The sequence below is a fragment of the Tiliqua scincoides genome, chromosome 1 (genome assembly GCF_035046505.1).
Source record: "Tiliqua scincoides isolate rTilSci1 chromosome 1, rTilSci1.hap2, whole genome shotgun sequence".
Taxonomy (NCBI): Eukaryota; Metazoa; Chordata; class Lepidosauria; order Squamata; family Scincidae; genus Tiliqua; species Tiliqua scincoides.
The window spans coordinates 219,737,612-219,755,406 of NC_089821.1; the positions used below are offsets into that span (position 1 = coordinate 219,737,612).

The 17,795-nt window shown below is 43.9% G+C and overlaps 1 protein-coding gene across 1 annotated transcript in view; it reads right to left on the bottom strand.

Moving 5' to 3' along the window:
- EZR (ezrin) overlaps positions 1-16,128 on the bottom strand; it is a 41,898-nt gene extending 25,770 nt beyond the window's left edge. Inside the window, exons 1-2 of the mRNA XM_066611335.1 lie at positions 16,064-16,128; positions 14,419-14,514 (exon numbers count right to left, since the gene is read on the bottom strand). Coding sequence (XP_066467432.1) covers positions 14,419-14,430 — 12 coding nt within the window. The 5' untranslated portion in view covers positions 14,431-14,514; positions 16,064-16,128. The remainder of the gene's footprint in view (positions 1-14,418; positions 14,515-16,063) is intronic.
- Positions 16,129-17,795: the final 1,667 nt, after the last annotated feature.

Sequence of the window (17,795 nt, forward strand, 5' to 3'; positions counted from 1 at the left end):
TTTCAGAACACAAAAGCTGCAACTCTATATATTACTTACATTTCCTGGTGAAAATCAATAATGTTAAAAGTTACCATAGAGGTTAGACAGAACTACATGATTCATTCAAATTTTTCTGTGACATGAATCCTACTTTAATACACAAATCCAGATTACAACAAAGTGAACTCTTTTTGTTCAATATGGTTTTCTGTCACCATGTTGTACAGAAAACCTGCTGAACTTGAAATTATGCAGGTCACCATAGTAACATTTCTTACCTCTAACACACACTAGCTACTCAAACCACCCCCAAAGATGCTTCCAGGCTTCTCAGGACAAAATGGTCAAAGCTCTTCCTAAGAACCAGAAAACTGAAACAGATCCTCTGAAATTGCTCTATTTTAGTCCAATCTGCAGTTTTAAAAAGGTACCAAATCAAGTTTATTGCTTTTATTGTTGTGCTCCGATTAAGCTGTTGGGTCACTTTATGGATGAGAAAGGCAAGGTATAAAGTTTTTAAAAGAAACAGAATAGTTCATACAGGCACACTTACCTCCTGGGGCATCTTCAACATAGGAATTTCACATTATGTATAAAATATATCATGTAGCCCTCATACTGAAAAGTTTGGAACCCCTATGGTGATCTTGTCTCATGCTTCATCAAGCAAAGATTTTGAAGGAAAGCTATTTTACAAAAATGTGTATTAACTAAGTAGTTACTTTGTATGGAAGCAGTCACAGTTACCCACTGTGCTGCAGTTTTCTCAGATCTTTTCCAAGTACAGTACAAGATGCATGCCAGTTATTTTGATGCAACAGGTTAAAGTTCATCTCATGATCTTCAAAGGTTGCCTTTCATCAGCTATAACAAGGTCAGGAACTGTATATGGGTCATTTTCCCAGAGCAGGTTAAAGTTAATGCTAAGCGGCTTGCTAGATGGGGGAGGGAGAGGATACAGGAACAGCAACTCATATGCCCCCCAGCATCTATAGTTTCTCTGCCGCAGGATGACAGCATGCAGTTATTCTAATAACAACTGGATGACATGGAACATCCCAGAGCCCACACAACCCCTGTAAGTGTGATAACACATTCATCTGCTGCAATGGAGATTGTGTCACTTGGTAGCATGACCAACCTAGGTATGGGAAGGAGAGAGAGGGAGGACAGAAGTAATGATTTTGTCCCACACTGGGTTGGAGGATATTGGGAGGGGGAATAGAGAGAAGATTGACTGCAATATTCTCAGGGAATCTTGTAGAGAGTCTACAGTCACTTCAGCCTTCCTTAAAAAATTGCTGGCTATCAAGAGAACAAGTAATGGAGCTTTCAACTGGGGGGGACGACACATCAGGGACTGAGTACTGATGCTGGCCATCTTTGTCTATATCCACTATTTTTTAAAATCTTCATTGATCTTTATACACAGAGTATCTATTAGTTAATAAGATTCCCTGTTTCAATTAAATAAGCATGCTTGGGAAAGGAGCTCTCAATTGTCATGATTAAGTTTCAAAGCAGCCAAAGTTAGGCTACTCACAAGACACCAATTATCAGTATAGATAAGGGCTTTACAGACTGGGGCATTGTGATGCCCCAGCCTGAGGTCCCTGGCCTGTTTTCCCTTAAGGGGTGGGGCAGCCAGGAAGTAGGGAAGAGGCAGCAGCACGATCCCCAGGATTGTGCTGCTCAGGGGGGCTGCAGGGGCTTCAGTACACTTACCAGAGCCTTCTGCAGCCTCCCGGGGTGCGGGGAGCCCTGCTTGGCTGTCCGCAGGGCTCCCCAAAGCTTCACAAGTGAAAGTGGAGTAACTGTGCTCTGCTTCTGCTAAACCATAAGTGGAGCGTGATCGCTCCACTTTCACTTGTGAAGCATCTGGTGCCCGGACAGCCATGCAGGCTCCCTGCACCCCCAGGAGACTGCACCGTGGTTGAAAATTGCTGGTCTATACAATGAGCTCTGGGGCAACAGTGGAGGAGCAAGAAACCAGGAAGTGGGTCTTTAAAGCTATCTTAAAGTATAGGCTTAAGATTTGTTGCAAGCTTCTCGGGGTTAGACAGCACAAAGGCAGGAAATAGGATTTTGGCGCTTTTTTCCTTGTTATAAGGCATTTAAAGGTGGGCCCCAGTATCAGTAGTGAATCAAATCAGAGGATGCCAAATCAGTGAACAGGCGTGCATAAGCATGTCCAGTGGGATTTCACATTCCTTTTTGAACAGCCAACTCTCATACTGTACCACAAACCGATTCGGAAAGTTGCTTAAGTTTAGAAAATAACAGTCATATACTTTTGTTATTAATTTTAATTAAGCCAGGAATACAATATTTTGTAAGAGATTTTTAAAATATACATCTTGTATGTGTACTGTTAGTAACTTTTCAGCTTCTTTCTGGTATGCAAAACTATTATTTTAGATGCATGTTCCACCTTCAGTGGAAGATAACATAGACATTAGACTGTATAAGAGACGAGTCCTTCTTTGAGCTTCACCTCACTCCTTTATGACTTCAATAGTCTAATGACATTCAGCCCTGGGTAACCAGAGCTGTTTGACCACTTAGATCCTCTCACAAACATCTCTAACAATGCCACATCATTTATAAAAAGAATCTCAACTGGCATAAAGGAGGAAGAACTCCAGTGTCTAATTTAACAAGTTTATTTTAATAGGAATTGGACTGAAGATCAGAAATACAAAGAGAAGACCAGTTACATCGCGTAATGTTTCTGGAGTAACATTATGCAATGTAACTATAGTAGCCATATGTTAGTATGTTAGTATAGTAGCTATCCTAACATATAGTAGCCATATGGTTAGTATGTTAGTATAGTAGCTATGTTGAAGTAACTATAGAGCCATTGCATAGTGTGAATTCATACTGTATTCACAAACCTTTTAGATTGGCTGATGGTCATATGTGCTGGTTTTCAATTCATTTCAAATGACTTTAAATGTTCAGCTTGCAATGTCACTCAATTATGGAAGGACAAATCAGGCAGCAGTGCAGAGGCTGTTTAGGACGTTATGTAATGCATTATTGTCTTTAATCACTGGCAGGGTTTCTAATCATTCCTTCGGTCACCACTGTGACAATTCGGTCAATTCACGTCTGAGTGAGTAGCTGCCATGGGGCCATTTCCTGTCCATTCTAAAGACAGACATAAAAACAGCCAGCAGGAGAATGCTATTGAGGCTCGAGGGCTGCTATAGCTGCCACTGCTCAGAGAACTGTGGCAACATTTTTTTTCAGACTAAAGCCCCACCAGGAATGCTAGCAGTGCTTCAAGTGTTGATGAAGTCACTACTGCTCAAAGAGGCACATGTGGGTGGCGAGGATGCAATCACGGTGGCCTTCTCAAGGTAAGGGAGGCCACTGTGTTCCCTTACTTTGGTCCCCTACCTTGGGTCTGAATTGCAGCTGCATCAGCACTGGAAAGTTGGATAGGATTGGGTCCTCAGAATTTTTTGTGGCTAGATAGATTTAAGGGGCTTTAGAAACAAAGCTATATTACAAATATATAAGGATGGAAAGGGGTTGGCAATTTCCCAGTACCAAAACTTTCTGCTGGACTCCTGCACATTTATTCAGACCCAATTCCTTGCACTTGTAATAGCAACCCACACTATCCCTGCCCCTTCCATTCCAATAAAAACTTTTCTTAGTCTCAGTTTAGTTTGAATTTGTTATTTAGCTTTTTTCTTCTTCATTCCCAGCTTCTTAGGTGCCCTGAAAGTGGAGCTGTTTCAAACAGTCTCAGTGGAACAGATCCAGCCTTCAAATCCGTTTTTATATGCTGTACAGAACCACAAATGGGTCCATAAAATTTAAAAAAAATAAATCACAATTTGTGTTTCATTTCTTTAAAATTAAAATGAGGTTAATCTGGTTTTTTAAAAACCCATCTGAAATTCAGGATGAGGTGAGGGGAGAACTTTCTGGACAATTTTTTAAAAAATGATTATGTTAGTAAGTCTACCACAGAAAGCTACAGGAAAAGTAAAAACTTGAAACAAGTTGGGAGGGAGAAGAGAGAGAGAAAAGTGAGCAACTGAAAAATACAGGAGAGATTTTAAGTCAGGCTAAATATTTCTCAATCCAACCTTGCAGTTGGATGTCTTCCCATTACTACTGGGCCAAACAATTCTTTCTGGGTAGACAATTTGCCAGAACACCTCTGAAACTGCACTATGACACACATATACAAGTGGATGGGCAGGTGATATTTTTGTACCTATCTGCTTCAGTTTCACTTCAGTTACCACAGACTACCAGGATGCCTGTAAATTATAATGGTTGTTTGAAATCACATTATTTAAAATAGCCATTAATTGGCATTCAACATGAATTTTAAAAATGTTCTCTCAATTGATTCAAGCACTTTAATAAAGGCTGTAACTGTTGTAGCCCCTCTCCACTGGTTAGATGTTGGTGTGTACAACTTCAGTTTAAGTTTTCAGTTGCTGCAACTTTGGAACCAATTAAAGCAAACCATCACTTCCAATACCACTGTGGTAAAACTATTTCCAAATAAACTATGTGACTTATATAACTTTAGACACACAAACTATGCTTATTTAGACATATGTAAATCATGAAGAATGATGAAAGGCAGCCAAACAAAACAGCAATTTGTTCTGGGAATGACCTACACCCTGGGTCAGCAACCTGACATTCTGGAGCCGCAAGCGGCTCTTTCAGCTTTCTGCTGCAGCTCCGTGCGGGGCCAACCCGTCCCAGGGGGAGGGGCTTGCCCCTCCCACGACGCAGCCGCCGCTCACCAGCCCGAGCGCACGTGCGCAGCTCCCATGCCTCCAGCGGCTTGTGCCCCATAGGAGAGGGCACAAACGGCTGGCGGAGCAGCTCCTGCCCAAAGAGCCCCCCTGCCGCCGCCGAGGGCGAGCCCGTGTAGGGGAGGGCACGTAAACGAATGGGGTTTGAACACCCTGATGACCCCCCTTCCCACAAGCAGCCCTGACCCCACAGAGCCAAGGGAAAAGCAAGCAATTGAGTGCAGCTGCTCTGTCCTCCTCCCAAGCTTAGAGCACAATCCTGTGCATGTCTCCTCAGAAGTAAGTCCCATTGTGCTTGCTCCCAGGAAAGTGTGCACAGGATTACAGCCTTCAAGCTGCCCACTCAGCATTCCCCCATCACTCACTCACACTCTCACTGCTCCATTTCCTTCACTTGGAAACTTGAAAGGGGTTTGGAGACCCCTACACCAGATGGTATTCTGTATATGTTTGTATACTGTATGTGTAACATACTGTATATGTAGCACCAAAGCATATTTCATAGTTGGGAAGTAATCACTGTTAGTATGCCTTTTATTTTATGCAGTTTTGAACTCTTAGCTTGTTTGTTCAGGAGCACTTTTGTGAACAGTGTAGTTAAGTAGTACTAAGTGGTCTTATTCAGAGGTAGTATTGTGTGGAAAGGCATTTACAGAAGTACAGAAGTAAATGACTGTAAAGAATGACAGTATCCTTCACAAGCAGTTCACCTGTGCACAATCTAAAACAGTTGTTCTCCAACTGTGGGTCTGGACCTGATTTTTAGTGGGACCTACAAGAGGGGAGCGTATTATATAACTGTGACCTACAAGAGGGGAGTGTATTATATAACTGGGACCTATAAGAGGGGAGCACAAACTATGTATGCAGTGTTATCTTCATTTTAGATGTCAAAAGGGTTTTGTGGCTCCTGAGGTTTTCTTTTTTCCAGAAAACGGGTCCAACTGGCTCTTTGAGTGTTTAAGGTTGCCGACCCCTGACCTACACCATGAGGCAAAATAATCAGAATGCCTAGATACTCTTCAGACACATTTACATTGCAATCCTATGCACATCTACTCAGAAGTAAGTCCCATTAACTTCAATGGGACTATTCCTCAGAAAGTGTGAATAGGACTGCAGCCTTATAGTAGGTGACAGTTATTTCCTTTCCCTAGGGATCTGTGGTAACTAAGAATCTCTAACAGAATTTCTCAGAATCTCAACACAGTTACAAATCCCCAGGACTCTTTGGGGAAGCCATGACGTTATATTAGTTGATTACCTATTACCGAAGTTTGTAATGTTCCATTTCAAGTGGAAATGCTTCAGCTCACATTTAAGATGAAGTGAAAGTTTCCCCACTCCAATTAGAAATATTTTATAATTATATTCACAGATAGGTTAGTGCTTTCGAATTTGAGGTGACAAATTATTCATGTGTCTTTGTGTTATAGGCAAACAAGAGACTCTTTGTGTAAGAGACCAAACAAATACAGAGAAGAGCAGCAGGCAATTGTACCAAACTCCTCCCTAAGCAGACTGCTTTGCTGCAACAGCTGTATGTAAATTGGTAGTTCATTAACAAACAAGGTGGTGATGATATAAGAACAGATGCTCAGTTCCATTTAGGAATTGTTCTGAATACAAAAAGCAGCTTATAGACATTCACGGAAGGGCAGGCAGAAGAGGACAATAATCACCCAATACTAGGCACTAGAAATAGGCTTCTGGCCAACACAGGAAAAAAAACTCACATTGGAAAAGCCCCAGTTCAGCAGTACCTCCCACTCCTAAGAAAGTAACAATGGGATGTCATGTCCATTGAGGAGAAGAGAATACAGTTCAAGTTGTACATACATAACATATCCAGATTATAGCAGTCTGAACATGACTAGACTGCAAGATACCAGGACCTACCAGCTGATGTGATGAAGTAAGTACAAACAATTCAGTGAGTGGTCTAAACAAAATTAAGAGCCTAGATTTGGGTTAAACAAATAACAAGAGTGTGGGAGATCAGGCAAATGGTAGTGATAGCAGGAGGAAAAAAAACAGTGACTCCAAGAGTAGGTATTTTACTAGGGAAGTCAGGAGGTAAGAGGGGAGTGTTTACCTACATGTTTCAAGTTATCATATATAAACTTACAACCCTTTCCCAAATTATGTAAGATCTTCCTAAAGTCCCTAGCTGGCCATTTAGTGTCTACAAAGATTTTACTGAGTCACAGCCCAATCCTATCCACACTTTCCTGGGAGTAAGCCCCATTGACACTAATGGGACTGTCACGGGGGCGTGCCTCACGACCTGGGCAATACACCCGCAGAGACTCCGCATGGTGGGGGGGCCTCACCTGAGAGGGAGGAGGGGGCTCGGTTCCCCTGAGCGCCGAGCAGCGGGGGCGGGTGAGCAAGCCCCGTGACCCGGCAGAAGTCAACCCCGGTGGGGACAGCCGCCTCCTCCGTGGCCCAACCCGGCTTGGGGACACCACCGCCGATAGGGACGCGGGGCCCGCCCCCTGCCCACGGTAGCAGCAGCAGCGGTGGGGCAGCGCTGTGAGCAGGCGATTGCCAGGGGCGAGGACAAGTCGAAGATAGGCGGGGATTCCCCGCTGACAGATCCCAGGAGGGGTGGAGGCTGGCGGGCGGAGGCCCTCGACCCCGGCTGACCCGGAAGCACCTGGAGGACAGCCTCATAAGAGGCTGGGAAAAGGAGGAAAGGGGAGAGAGAGGGGAGGCAGGGAGGACGGCCCGTGGAGAGAACGAGGTCATCTCACTCTGCCTGAGGGAAGGCAAACTGAGGACCCAGAGGGGAGGACAAACCAGCTGGGCAAGCCCAGGAGGAGACTTCGGCCCCTGTCATCCCCGAGTGCAGGGAAGGGGAAGGGGCCCAGCCAACCACCCTGGCTTCTACCTGAACTCACCTCCGAAAGGTCCAGACGCCGGGCGCTGGGCCTGGTATGCGCCAAGACCCAGCCTGTCCGTGCAGTGACTCGGCAGGGGGTCTAGGAGGGAACAGGGGTGGGAAGCGCGAAGAAACTCCTGTTAGCCGCTGGGTGTTTGAGCAAGGCGGATGAATGTTAAGCTATTCACCAGATTAAAGCGTGTAAAAAGAAATTGGACTACGGCCTCTGCTTCGGCTATAACGGCGGGTAAGCGGCGTGGGACCCTAGGGAGGGAGGCGGCCCCGAGAGTGGACATTACAGGGACTTACTTCTGAGAAGACATGCATAGGATTGGGCTGTCGTTCTCCTGAAATCTGTTTATAGCCCATCCTACTCCAATATAAAATGTCAAGGAAGAAAAAATTACATCAGATCTCTCCCAATTTCAGTATTTTAACCCTGAACCCCAAAACTAGCTCAAACCCGTCTCCCATACTGTTTTTCAAAAGATGTTCTGGATCAAGCTACAAAATAATCACAGAATGAAAGGTGAAAATTACAAGATGCTCCTTGTGCACATATTCCCTGCCACATGCAAAAAGTATCATCTAGTTCAGGGGTGCCCAAACCCTGGCCCGCGGGCCACTTGCGGCCCGCTGCAGGTTTGCATCCAGCCTCCAGGGGGTCCCCCCACTTCCAAAGGACACTCGGCCCTCACCCCAGCTTGTGCTGGCCCACTGCGTGAGCTCAGCGCTTTGCTTTCCCTCGCTGCCACTGAGCTCAGTGGCAGCGAAGGAAAGACAAGCCCAGCGCAGGGCCTTTTATAGTGGGAAGGTAACGTGAGACTTGCAGGTCTCACATTACTTCCCACTATAAAAGACCCTGTGCGCTTGCCTGCTGGTCTCTTCTTTCTTGTGCATGGGCTGGGCTGTGCTGGGCTCTACTCCCTTTGGCTCGCCTCCCCTCCCCTCCCTTCCTGCAACCTGAGCCAGGGAAGTGCAGGAGAGAGAGAGAGAAAGAGAAATATCCTAAGGGAGGGGAGCCCAGCCCAGCTCGCAGCCCGTCTCCCTCCTGAGGGAGGGTGGGCTGGTTGGCTGGCCAGCTAGGCAGGCAGCAGCACATGGGCACGCAGGTAGGCATGCAGCTGGGCAGGCAGGCAGGCACCCCAAGCAAACAAAGGAGCGAGGGCGAGGGGGCAGGTGAGCAGGCTGGTATATATGTATGAAAGTGTGGAAGATCCCCCCCTCCATTTGTGTGTGTGTGTGTGTAAGAGAGAGAGAGAGAGAGAGAGAGAGAGAGAGAGAATGGGGCATGAAGATCACCCCTTATTAGGGTGAATGGGATCATAAACTGGCATGAAGATTCCCCCCCCCCTCTTATTAGGGTGAATAGAATCATAAACTGGATTGAATTCATTCATTCATTTTCCATCTCTAATATATTCATTTATGTAAATTTAGTCAAATTTGAAATGTAAGTTAATTTTTTTTCCTCTGGTCCCTGACACAGTGTCAGAGAGATGTTGTGGCCCTCCTGCCAAAAACTTTGAGCACCCCTGATCTAGTTCAATGGTTCTCATACTTTTATCACCAGGACCCACTTTTTAGAATGAGAATCTGTCAGAACCCACTGGAAGAGTTGTCATGACCGCAAGTGACATCATCAAGCAGGAAAATTTTTAACAATCCTACCCACACTTACCCAGGAGTAACTCCCATTTACTATCATTGTTAAAAGAATATACATAGTAGCCTGTTAAAAGTACAAGTCTGTAACATTTCCTTAAATGCAGTCACACACCATGGGAGCAACAAGTCTAATATATTAAAAATACAATATTGAAATGAATGGGGTCCCACCTGAAATTGGCTTGTGACCCACAGTTTGAGAAACACTGATCTAGTTCATATGATAGAAAGGAGAGACCACTATATGCACTAAATTGTATCTGTACAATAGCTGGGTTAAGATGTAAGAGTAAAACCAGAGTTTCCTACTCTGAGAACAAGCCTTCTTCTTGCACTTCTGTTTTCGCTTTAAGAACAACCCACAGTTCTATGCCATGAACTCAAGGAACTGCAATTTGTTAACCAGAATTAGAACAAGCCAAGATATCAAATCAGGATCAAACTATGATTTGATATTCTGCTTGTGCCAGCTCTAATTAGTTAAAATGAAATGCCACTTTTTAGATATATAACATTGCTCTCTTGAATAGCTGAAGTTGGATAACTTATGCAAAATAAAATACCATGCAGATTTGTTTAATTAATTTAGCTTTGCATGTTGCAAAATTCTCTGTTCACTCATTTGCACATTAAAAGTCACCAATCAAACTCACTGGACTCAAGTTGAGATAAAAATCAAAACCTATAAAAGATTTAGGGAGGTATCAGTGCTGCAATGGTTGCATTATTTTATACACCATAATAACCTAAAAATGGGCAACCAGGACAGGGTTGGAGAAGCTCAAGTTAATCTTCTCTCTTTTGAAATTGGTAATATATGTTTAAGCCAGGAAATTCCCACACAATTTCTCTTCCCCTTTCCTAGTAGCTACAGCAGACAAAGAGCTACTTAGTTGCTGATTATGCAGAAAGCTCAGCACTCCTGGTCCTAGTAGGAGTTGTTCACAAATCTGTGAAAGGTAAATAGTGGCTGCCTTTCTCCATTTTCCTTACAATCCAAGACAACATTGTGGCCCTCTGACATTTAATAATATGGAGGAACAAGTTCACCTCTGCCAGATATTGCATTTAGAGTCAGCTGACAAGCCCTGCGCAGGTACAATTAAGCACACAGTGGTAAGCAGCTTTTGTTGATTAGATGAAAGAACTTTTCCTCAACCTACAGAATGTTTCTGTGCAAGTAACCAGAGCCCAAGAGGTCATACTGATATATTACAACACTACATACTTGATTGCCAAATTCACCTCACTGATCTATACAGTTTGATTGAAAAGTGTAGAAAGCCTCATATAATCAAGACTGTATCACTGCCACATCTAGGCAGCCGAGTAGTATAACTGAAGTGGGAGGAAGCAGAAGATAGAATGAGTGTATAGTACTTAAAGCTGTATTATAGCAGGTGGGCTTGAAAAAAATACTGATAGAATATTGAATTCCATATCCATTGGAGAAGAACATTCCATGATAACAGCAAAATCAGTGAACAACCTATGAACTATACATTTCAAAAAATGGATACAACACAACTTTCACAAGCCCGTTTGGGAATCACAAGAGGCACACATTGATGCAAATCCTTGCTTGCCTGTGAATTCACTGGACAGAGCAGGTGATCATGATCTGAGCTTTAGTTCTACCATCTGTAAAATGGTAATTGTAGCCTCTCTTAGAGGACAGTTTCAAGGAAAAGGAAGCCAAAGACTGCAATGGCCTTCATGTTTAAGTACTGCCAATGCTACAAATATGTGACATAATAAAAAGCAATAGTCTGAACATTTAGGGATTGACAAACTCAGTATTAGTAAAATGTACCCAAAAAGTCAGTACTGTATACCGATTAGCCTTGAGCACCCTGCTCTGTGTCTGTCTCAAACACACATAGTTAAAGTAACCTTCTCAGTTTCCAAGGGCGGAAACTCAGTTATCAACAACTGGCAAACATATTTATCTTTTTTCCTCAAGTTGCAGTTTTAACTATAATAATCCACAGGGCCCTGTTTGCCACACCTGTACAGTTATGCAGCACTTAAGTCAACAATAGCAGCAAATAGCCACTAAAAATTCCCAGCCTCCTTATAATGTAGGTCTGTAAACAGTCTGAAGGAAGGTAGTGATTGATACGCAGTTGGTTCTTGATCAAGAAAAGTCAAGGAGATGGACCTTCCTGCTGTTGTATGGTTGCAAAGATCCCTGAAAGAACTGGAGCTCATGCTGGCAAACTGCCATCAAAATCAGGCTCTTTTCACAAAACCCTTTCAGGCTTATTGGAGCTGGGTCACAGCATCTTGAGGTGCCTCTGTATCTGTTTGCTTATAGCTGTACAGTAACAAAACTGCTAGAATTCGGCTCCAATCCTATGCACTCTTATTTGGGGAAAGTCCAACTGAACTCACTGGAACTTAGTTCTGACTAAACATGCATACAAATACAGGGCCCCATATCTGAACTTATCTGCATATAAGGGGCTCCCCCACACCTCACCACTGCCCTCTAAGATGAGAGGAGCTGCACTCTTCTCACCTCTGGAGGATATTCTGAGTCCTGCAGAGGTCAGTGCACAACCACCTGCTGCTTTGGCGGGCCTCAGAATGACTGTTTAAAGGGAAAAATGTGACTTCCTGTTTCCCAGAGGGCTTCCCCATGGCTCCATATGCCTTATAAGGCATTAAAAGAGTCATTTCCGGTTTTGATGGAAACCTGGAAGTCACATTTTTTCCCTTTTAACAGTCATTCTCAGGCCTGCAGAGAATGCAGACAGACACATGAGGCCTCTGTGGGGCTCAGAATATTCTCCAGGGGCAAGGGGAGCACAGTTCCCCTTCCCTTGGAAGGCTGGGTGTTCCCAATATCCGCAGTTTCATGTAACCACAGGGCGTCCTGGAACGGAACCCCGCTGTGGATATCGGGGCATGCCAGTATACTGTTGAGCTGACAATAGCAGCATTCTTTCCTTGAAAGAAAAGTATTTTACAAAGGTATTTCAAAAAGAAATTACAATTTCTGTGGTAAAGTTTGGACATACTTATAATATTAGCATCCACCTATTTGAAGATGCCTTCAAAGAATTAGTAATTAGGGGGGAAAATGTGTCAATTGTATACTAAATTGAGAATAGTGGTTGCAGACTCTCAAAGAACATTTTTTAATATAACTTATACTTTTTTCATGAAAACATATGTTTTCTTTTTCCATCTGGCCTTTCCTTAGTTTATCTGGAATTTTATTTATCTCTTTTTTATACAACCCGTCCTCCAAGGAGCCCAGGGTGGTGTATGTGGTTCCCTTTTGTCCTCTGAGGTAGGCGAGGCTGAGAGATAGCAAAGGGTCCAAAGTTACCCAGGAATGTTCATGGCTGAGTGGGGATTTGAACCTGGATTTTGTTGTTGTATTTTTAAAAACTGTACTATTCTTTATTACTATACTTTTATATTTAGTTCCCACTTTCACATTTTACTGTTTTTCCTCTGTGCTGTATGCTGCCTTGAGCAATCCATTTATTTGGAAGGAAAGGAGGGATACAAATCATTTAAATATATAAATTTGGGAGCAATATTTAATTTTCAATTAAAAAAACCACCATCTAAGTACTCTTTGGGCCTATACATTCTCACTATGGAAGGGTACTCTTAGAGCAAAACCCTATGCACACAAGCAAGTCCCACCAATGGCACTTACTCTCACATAAGTGCCCACAGGATTGAAGGCTTAAATTTTCAGGGCAGAGAAAAGTTCCCTTGTTGAATAGCAGGTCTGCTCTTCTGAATACCACTAACATCCTACTACAGCTACTTCTCAGTCACCAATTGTTTCCACAGGATGTTTCAAAACATCTGAAGCTCTTGATACATAGTCTGTTCTTGCAGCTATGGCACCACCCCAATCAGGTCAAGGGAGAAGAGAGGGAAAGAGTTTGGCAGATTTGGCATTCAGCATGAGCCCTGCTGTACCACAAAGCCTTAAATTGATCAGAGCCTCAGCTTGAACATGGCAATCTTCAAGATTGTATGTGCAGGCTTATTAAAGGCACAGCAACAAGTATTCCTGGTTTAGTGCTCTTTGCAACTAAGCCCTTCATATCAAGGAATGTGTACAGCATCTACGGAGTTTTAAGTGTACTTATGAGCACTCATATAGACAGTTAATCTCTAGGTGGAGGTAAGTTTTATCTATTCACTTTTTATAGCCACTTACTAGCTTGAACTCTACAGATTAACCCTTTCAAGTAAAAAACTCCCTTTTAAACAAGCTAATGAACTCTGTCATCCTTCTGGAACACAAGTTCATTATTAAACAGCTTCTGAGATACTAATTCTGCACAAGAAGCACATTCTTTGTCTTCATGTGACCTGCAAAAAGTCATTCAGAAGCCATTCAGTGTGAACACAGTCCAAAGTCAGAAAAGAACTACAGTCACCATTCCAATTGAAAGCCTTAACTAAAAACTGGTCATTTATGAAGACTCAACATTAAATGCTTCTAGTTTTACTACTAAGACACAATCTTGAGTACTGTTCCTAGGAAGTAACTTCCACTGAATTAAACTTGCAAATGTGTGGAGGACTACACTGCATGACATTTCATACAGCAGGGGAAATAACCTGCATTGAGATTCAACCAAAAGAGCACACAGACGACCTCATAAAAGAATTAAATAGGATCAATTTCCACATTTAAACACTTATTTAGTTCTACACCTACTATGACTAGGAGTGAGGGAGATCCCATGTCAGAGAAAGAAGCCTCCTGCAAGTATGCTGTTAATCAGATAGTGAAGCTTTTTATAACCAAAAAGTTGAGAATTTTAGTTTACTCATCATAATAATTTCATTGGGGCTGTTAATTAGGAAGAATTTATCCTGAGATTATTTGTGATGAAAAGAAAATAAGCATTTTATTATTTGAACATATATAAAGAACTCTAGACAACACTAAGGAGTTCAGTATTTGATGACACACAGGAGATATAAAGGAGATTTGCAAACAACTGTTTCTCTAATAGATATGTGCTTTGAAGAAGAAAAAAATTAAACAAGAGATATTAAACAAAAGACATTGAACAAGAAGGGAGAGAGAAGAAATGCACTTACTGGTTTTGGCATGTTTGGTTCCTGAAGTGTTTCTACCCGTCCAAAAGAAACTATTCATGCAGCAGCTGAGAGCAATTCTTCTTTCTTATAAGCAACCTGAATGGAAAATCCAAGGAGTTGAATTTCTAGGCAATAACTACTGTACTATGACACAAGGCACAGCAAAGGAGCTTTGAGCAGGTTAAGTAAGCAGGGATGATGATTCACTCATGACCAATAATTACTTAGTAACATCATCACATTAGAAAAAACATAAAAACCCAGCAGGCTCTACCCACAGCAAGCAGAGATGGTCATTTACCCAGCCACACCCACAGGAATAACCAACATTTCAAGGAAATGGAGGGGGTGTCTTCTTCAGAGTTTTCCAAAAGGGTGATCTCCTCCCACAGCTATACCCAAATCAAGTAACCAAGCAAATCCAAATCAACAGAACCCCTGGGCTCCAAAGGAAATATCTAAAAAGCCTCTGCCTCAGATCCCATGGGGGAATATTTCCTCAAAGACAGTAAACAGGTAGAAATCAATGGAACCCTTATGAGACCACTGTACAGTTCAGAGTAACTCACTCCATTCAAAAATAAGTGAATTGCAGTGAATTAGAAAGCAGAGTGAATATAAGTGAAAATAAGTGAATTACAAAGCAGAGACAGGGCAATCTTATACTTCCAAAGACAGCAGCAGTGGCTTCATTTTGCCTTGGAACTAAGTAGGGCAAGAGGAGTCAGTCTCCTGATAGGTCCAAATGTAGGTCTGATGTAACCTGCAGACTTTCTACCTCAAGAGGCTGAAACTCTTTCCTGCTCTTCAAAGAAAATGCAGAGGGGAACCCACTTCTTGCAAGGTGGCCCCTTTATAGTCTGCTGAAGCCATTTCTGCCCAACGTTGCAGATACACAACCGGGATCAAATGTGTACACCTGTGGGCTGGGCAGAAATGGGTTAAATTCAGAACACATTTCCAGGACCCACCTTAGCAATCATTTATGGGGGGGAGGGGGGGGTCAGAGTTCCCATTTGGCACTACCTGCTGAAGCTTACTTGTGAGTCAGCAGGCACATACTCACCTGAGGGCAAGACTGACGTGGGCCTTAGGCTGCAATCCTTTGCACACTTTCCTGAGAGTAAGCTCCACTGGACTCTAATGGGACTTACTTCTGAGTAGACAAGCCTAAGTTCGTGCTCTTAGGCTCCAATCCTATCCACACTTACGAGTGAGTGAGCCCCCTGGACTCTAATGGGACTCACTTCTGAGTAGACAAGCCTAGGTTCGTGCTCTTAGGCTCCAATCCTATCCACACTTACGTGGGAGTGAGCCCCCTGGACTCTAACGGGCCTTACTTCTGAGTAGAGGTGCCTCGGCTTGAGCTACTACTTGGGAGTGAGCAGGCTGCGGAGCGCAGAGGGGAAGGGAACGCATCTTTCCAAGGTGGCGCAGAGATTTCGGGAGAGGAGCCGAGAAGGAAGCTGGCTGATCGTACTGAATGGGACTCCTGGTCCGAAGAGGATCTGGCCGGCACACCCCCCAAGGGAAGAAAGGCGCTGGGGGCGTCAGTCCCCCCGCAACACCTGTTGCCAAAGCCGGGGCAGCAGAGCCGGCGCGCGCCACTGCTGGGTCCCCCGAGCCCGCTGCAGGCAGCCCTTACCGTGTCGCCGGCGCGCCTGCTGCTGGGTCCGCGGGTGCCTGTGGCTGCTGCCCCTCCCCGGTGGCTGCTGCAATATGGCTGACTGTGGAGCGCCACGGGGCTCTTGCCTGGCCCTCCACCCCGCCTCCCCACAGCCAGCCAGTAGCGCGCCGAGGCGGCACCTTCCTCCTGCGCCGGGGCTTGGCTAACCTGGGCACCTCCAGCGAGGCTCCCTGATTTCGCAAGGGACGGAGAGAGGCTTACCCGGGGGGCGGGGAGGACGACTCCGGGCACTTTTTCCCGCCACGGAGTAGAGACCTGGGCACACGATACCTGGCAGTCCTGCGTGGCTCTTGGCATCGTCAGAGGAACGCACAAGGAAGCCAGATCCGCCCAAGTCAGACGCACGAGATACAAAAGTAGCCAGGCAACCAGCTGCAAGGTGGACAAGGATCGCCAAGTCACTGGAAAAAAAGGAAAACCCCAAATTATACCGCTCTGCTGCCAATCGCGGTCATTTTGCACCAGCACTCTTTTTCCAGCCTGAATCACAGTTTCTGGTGTGCACAGATGTGACACCAGATGTCAGAACCACCCAAAACAACCAGGCGCCCCAAAATGTAGGACATCCAAGAACAAAATGTAGGACACAGCAAAAGAAAAGCCAAACGACACTCACATATGGATTTCACAGGGTTAACTGAAACACAATATTGCTTACTATTAAATTTAAAACTCTATTACAAAACATTTATTATATACCATTTATTATTTACAAGAAGGCGATGCACTGCCTGCAGGGGCCCACTCCTGGGGAAAGTTTTAAGTTCTTTTCCGGGCTAAAAAAAGAGGGCACATCCTGGAAAAAGAGGGCATCTGGTCACCCTGCCTCAGAAGTTTATATTGAAGTTTGTTATATTTAGTAAGATACTGAGCACTTTGTTTAAGCCATTTCTGTCCAATGTTGCGTATATGCAATGGAGAGCAAACGTGTATGCTTGTGGGCTGGGAAGAAATGGGTTTTAACTTAATATCAATTTCTTGTGAACTCAAAAGCTTCCATGTTAATGTTGTGATTTGGGGTTCATTCTGATGTGTATTTTTGGTTAATCTGGAAGGCCTCCACTAAGACCAGCCTTGCAAGAGGAATGGGCAGTGTTCACATGACCTATCCGAATATACTTATTATCATTCTTGAATTGCTTGGGGTTGTTTCCCTTGCCCCCCACGTCTTGAATATGGGATCTCATTTGCCATTTTAAAAAATGGCCCCTGTGCTTGTCACAGCACCACAGAACATTTTATGGCACCATAGAACTATTTTCAACCACTGTGCTGTGACACATTGGTTGGCTGCAAATAGTCCATAGGTGTGCCTTGGGAGTTGGAGGAAAGATGATTTATTAGTAAGGTCATTTGGGGAGTTTGAGGGAGGGCAGAACCAGTATCATTCTTCAGACAACTGTTGTTCAAATTGGGTGTGTTATTCTGTGTAAGCCTGCACTAATGCATTTATTTCTATATCTCAGTATTCATTTTTTAATTATAAAATGCATCCTCAAAAAACTGATGATGTGCTTTGACAATTTTAGCCCCTTGTCAGTGTGCCATGAGATGAAAAAGGCTGAAAAACAGTCCCATAGAAGCTTACAATCAGCAAAAGAAGCTTTTCCACAATGCAGCGATGGTACTGAATGAGGGTGTCCAATTTGGGTAATTTTGTACATATTTACAATGGAATGTGCTAATTTTA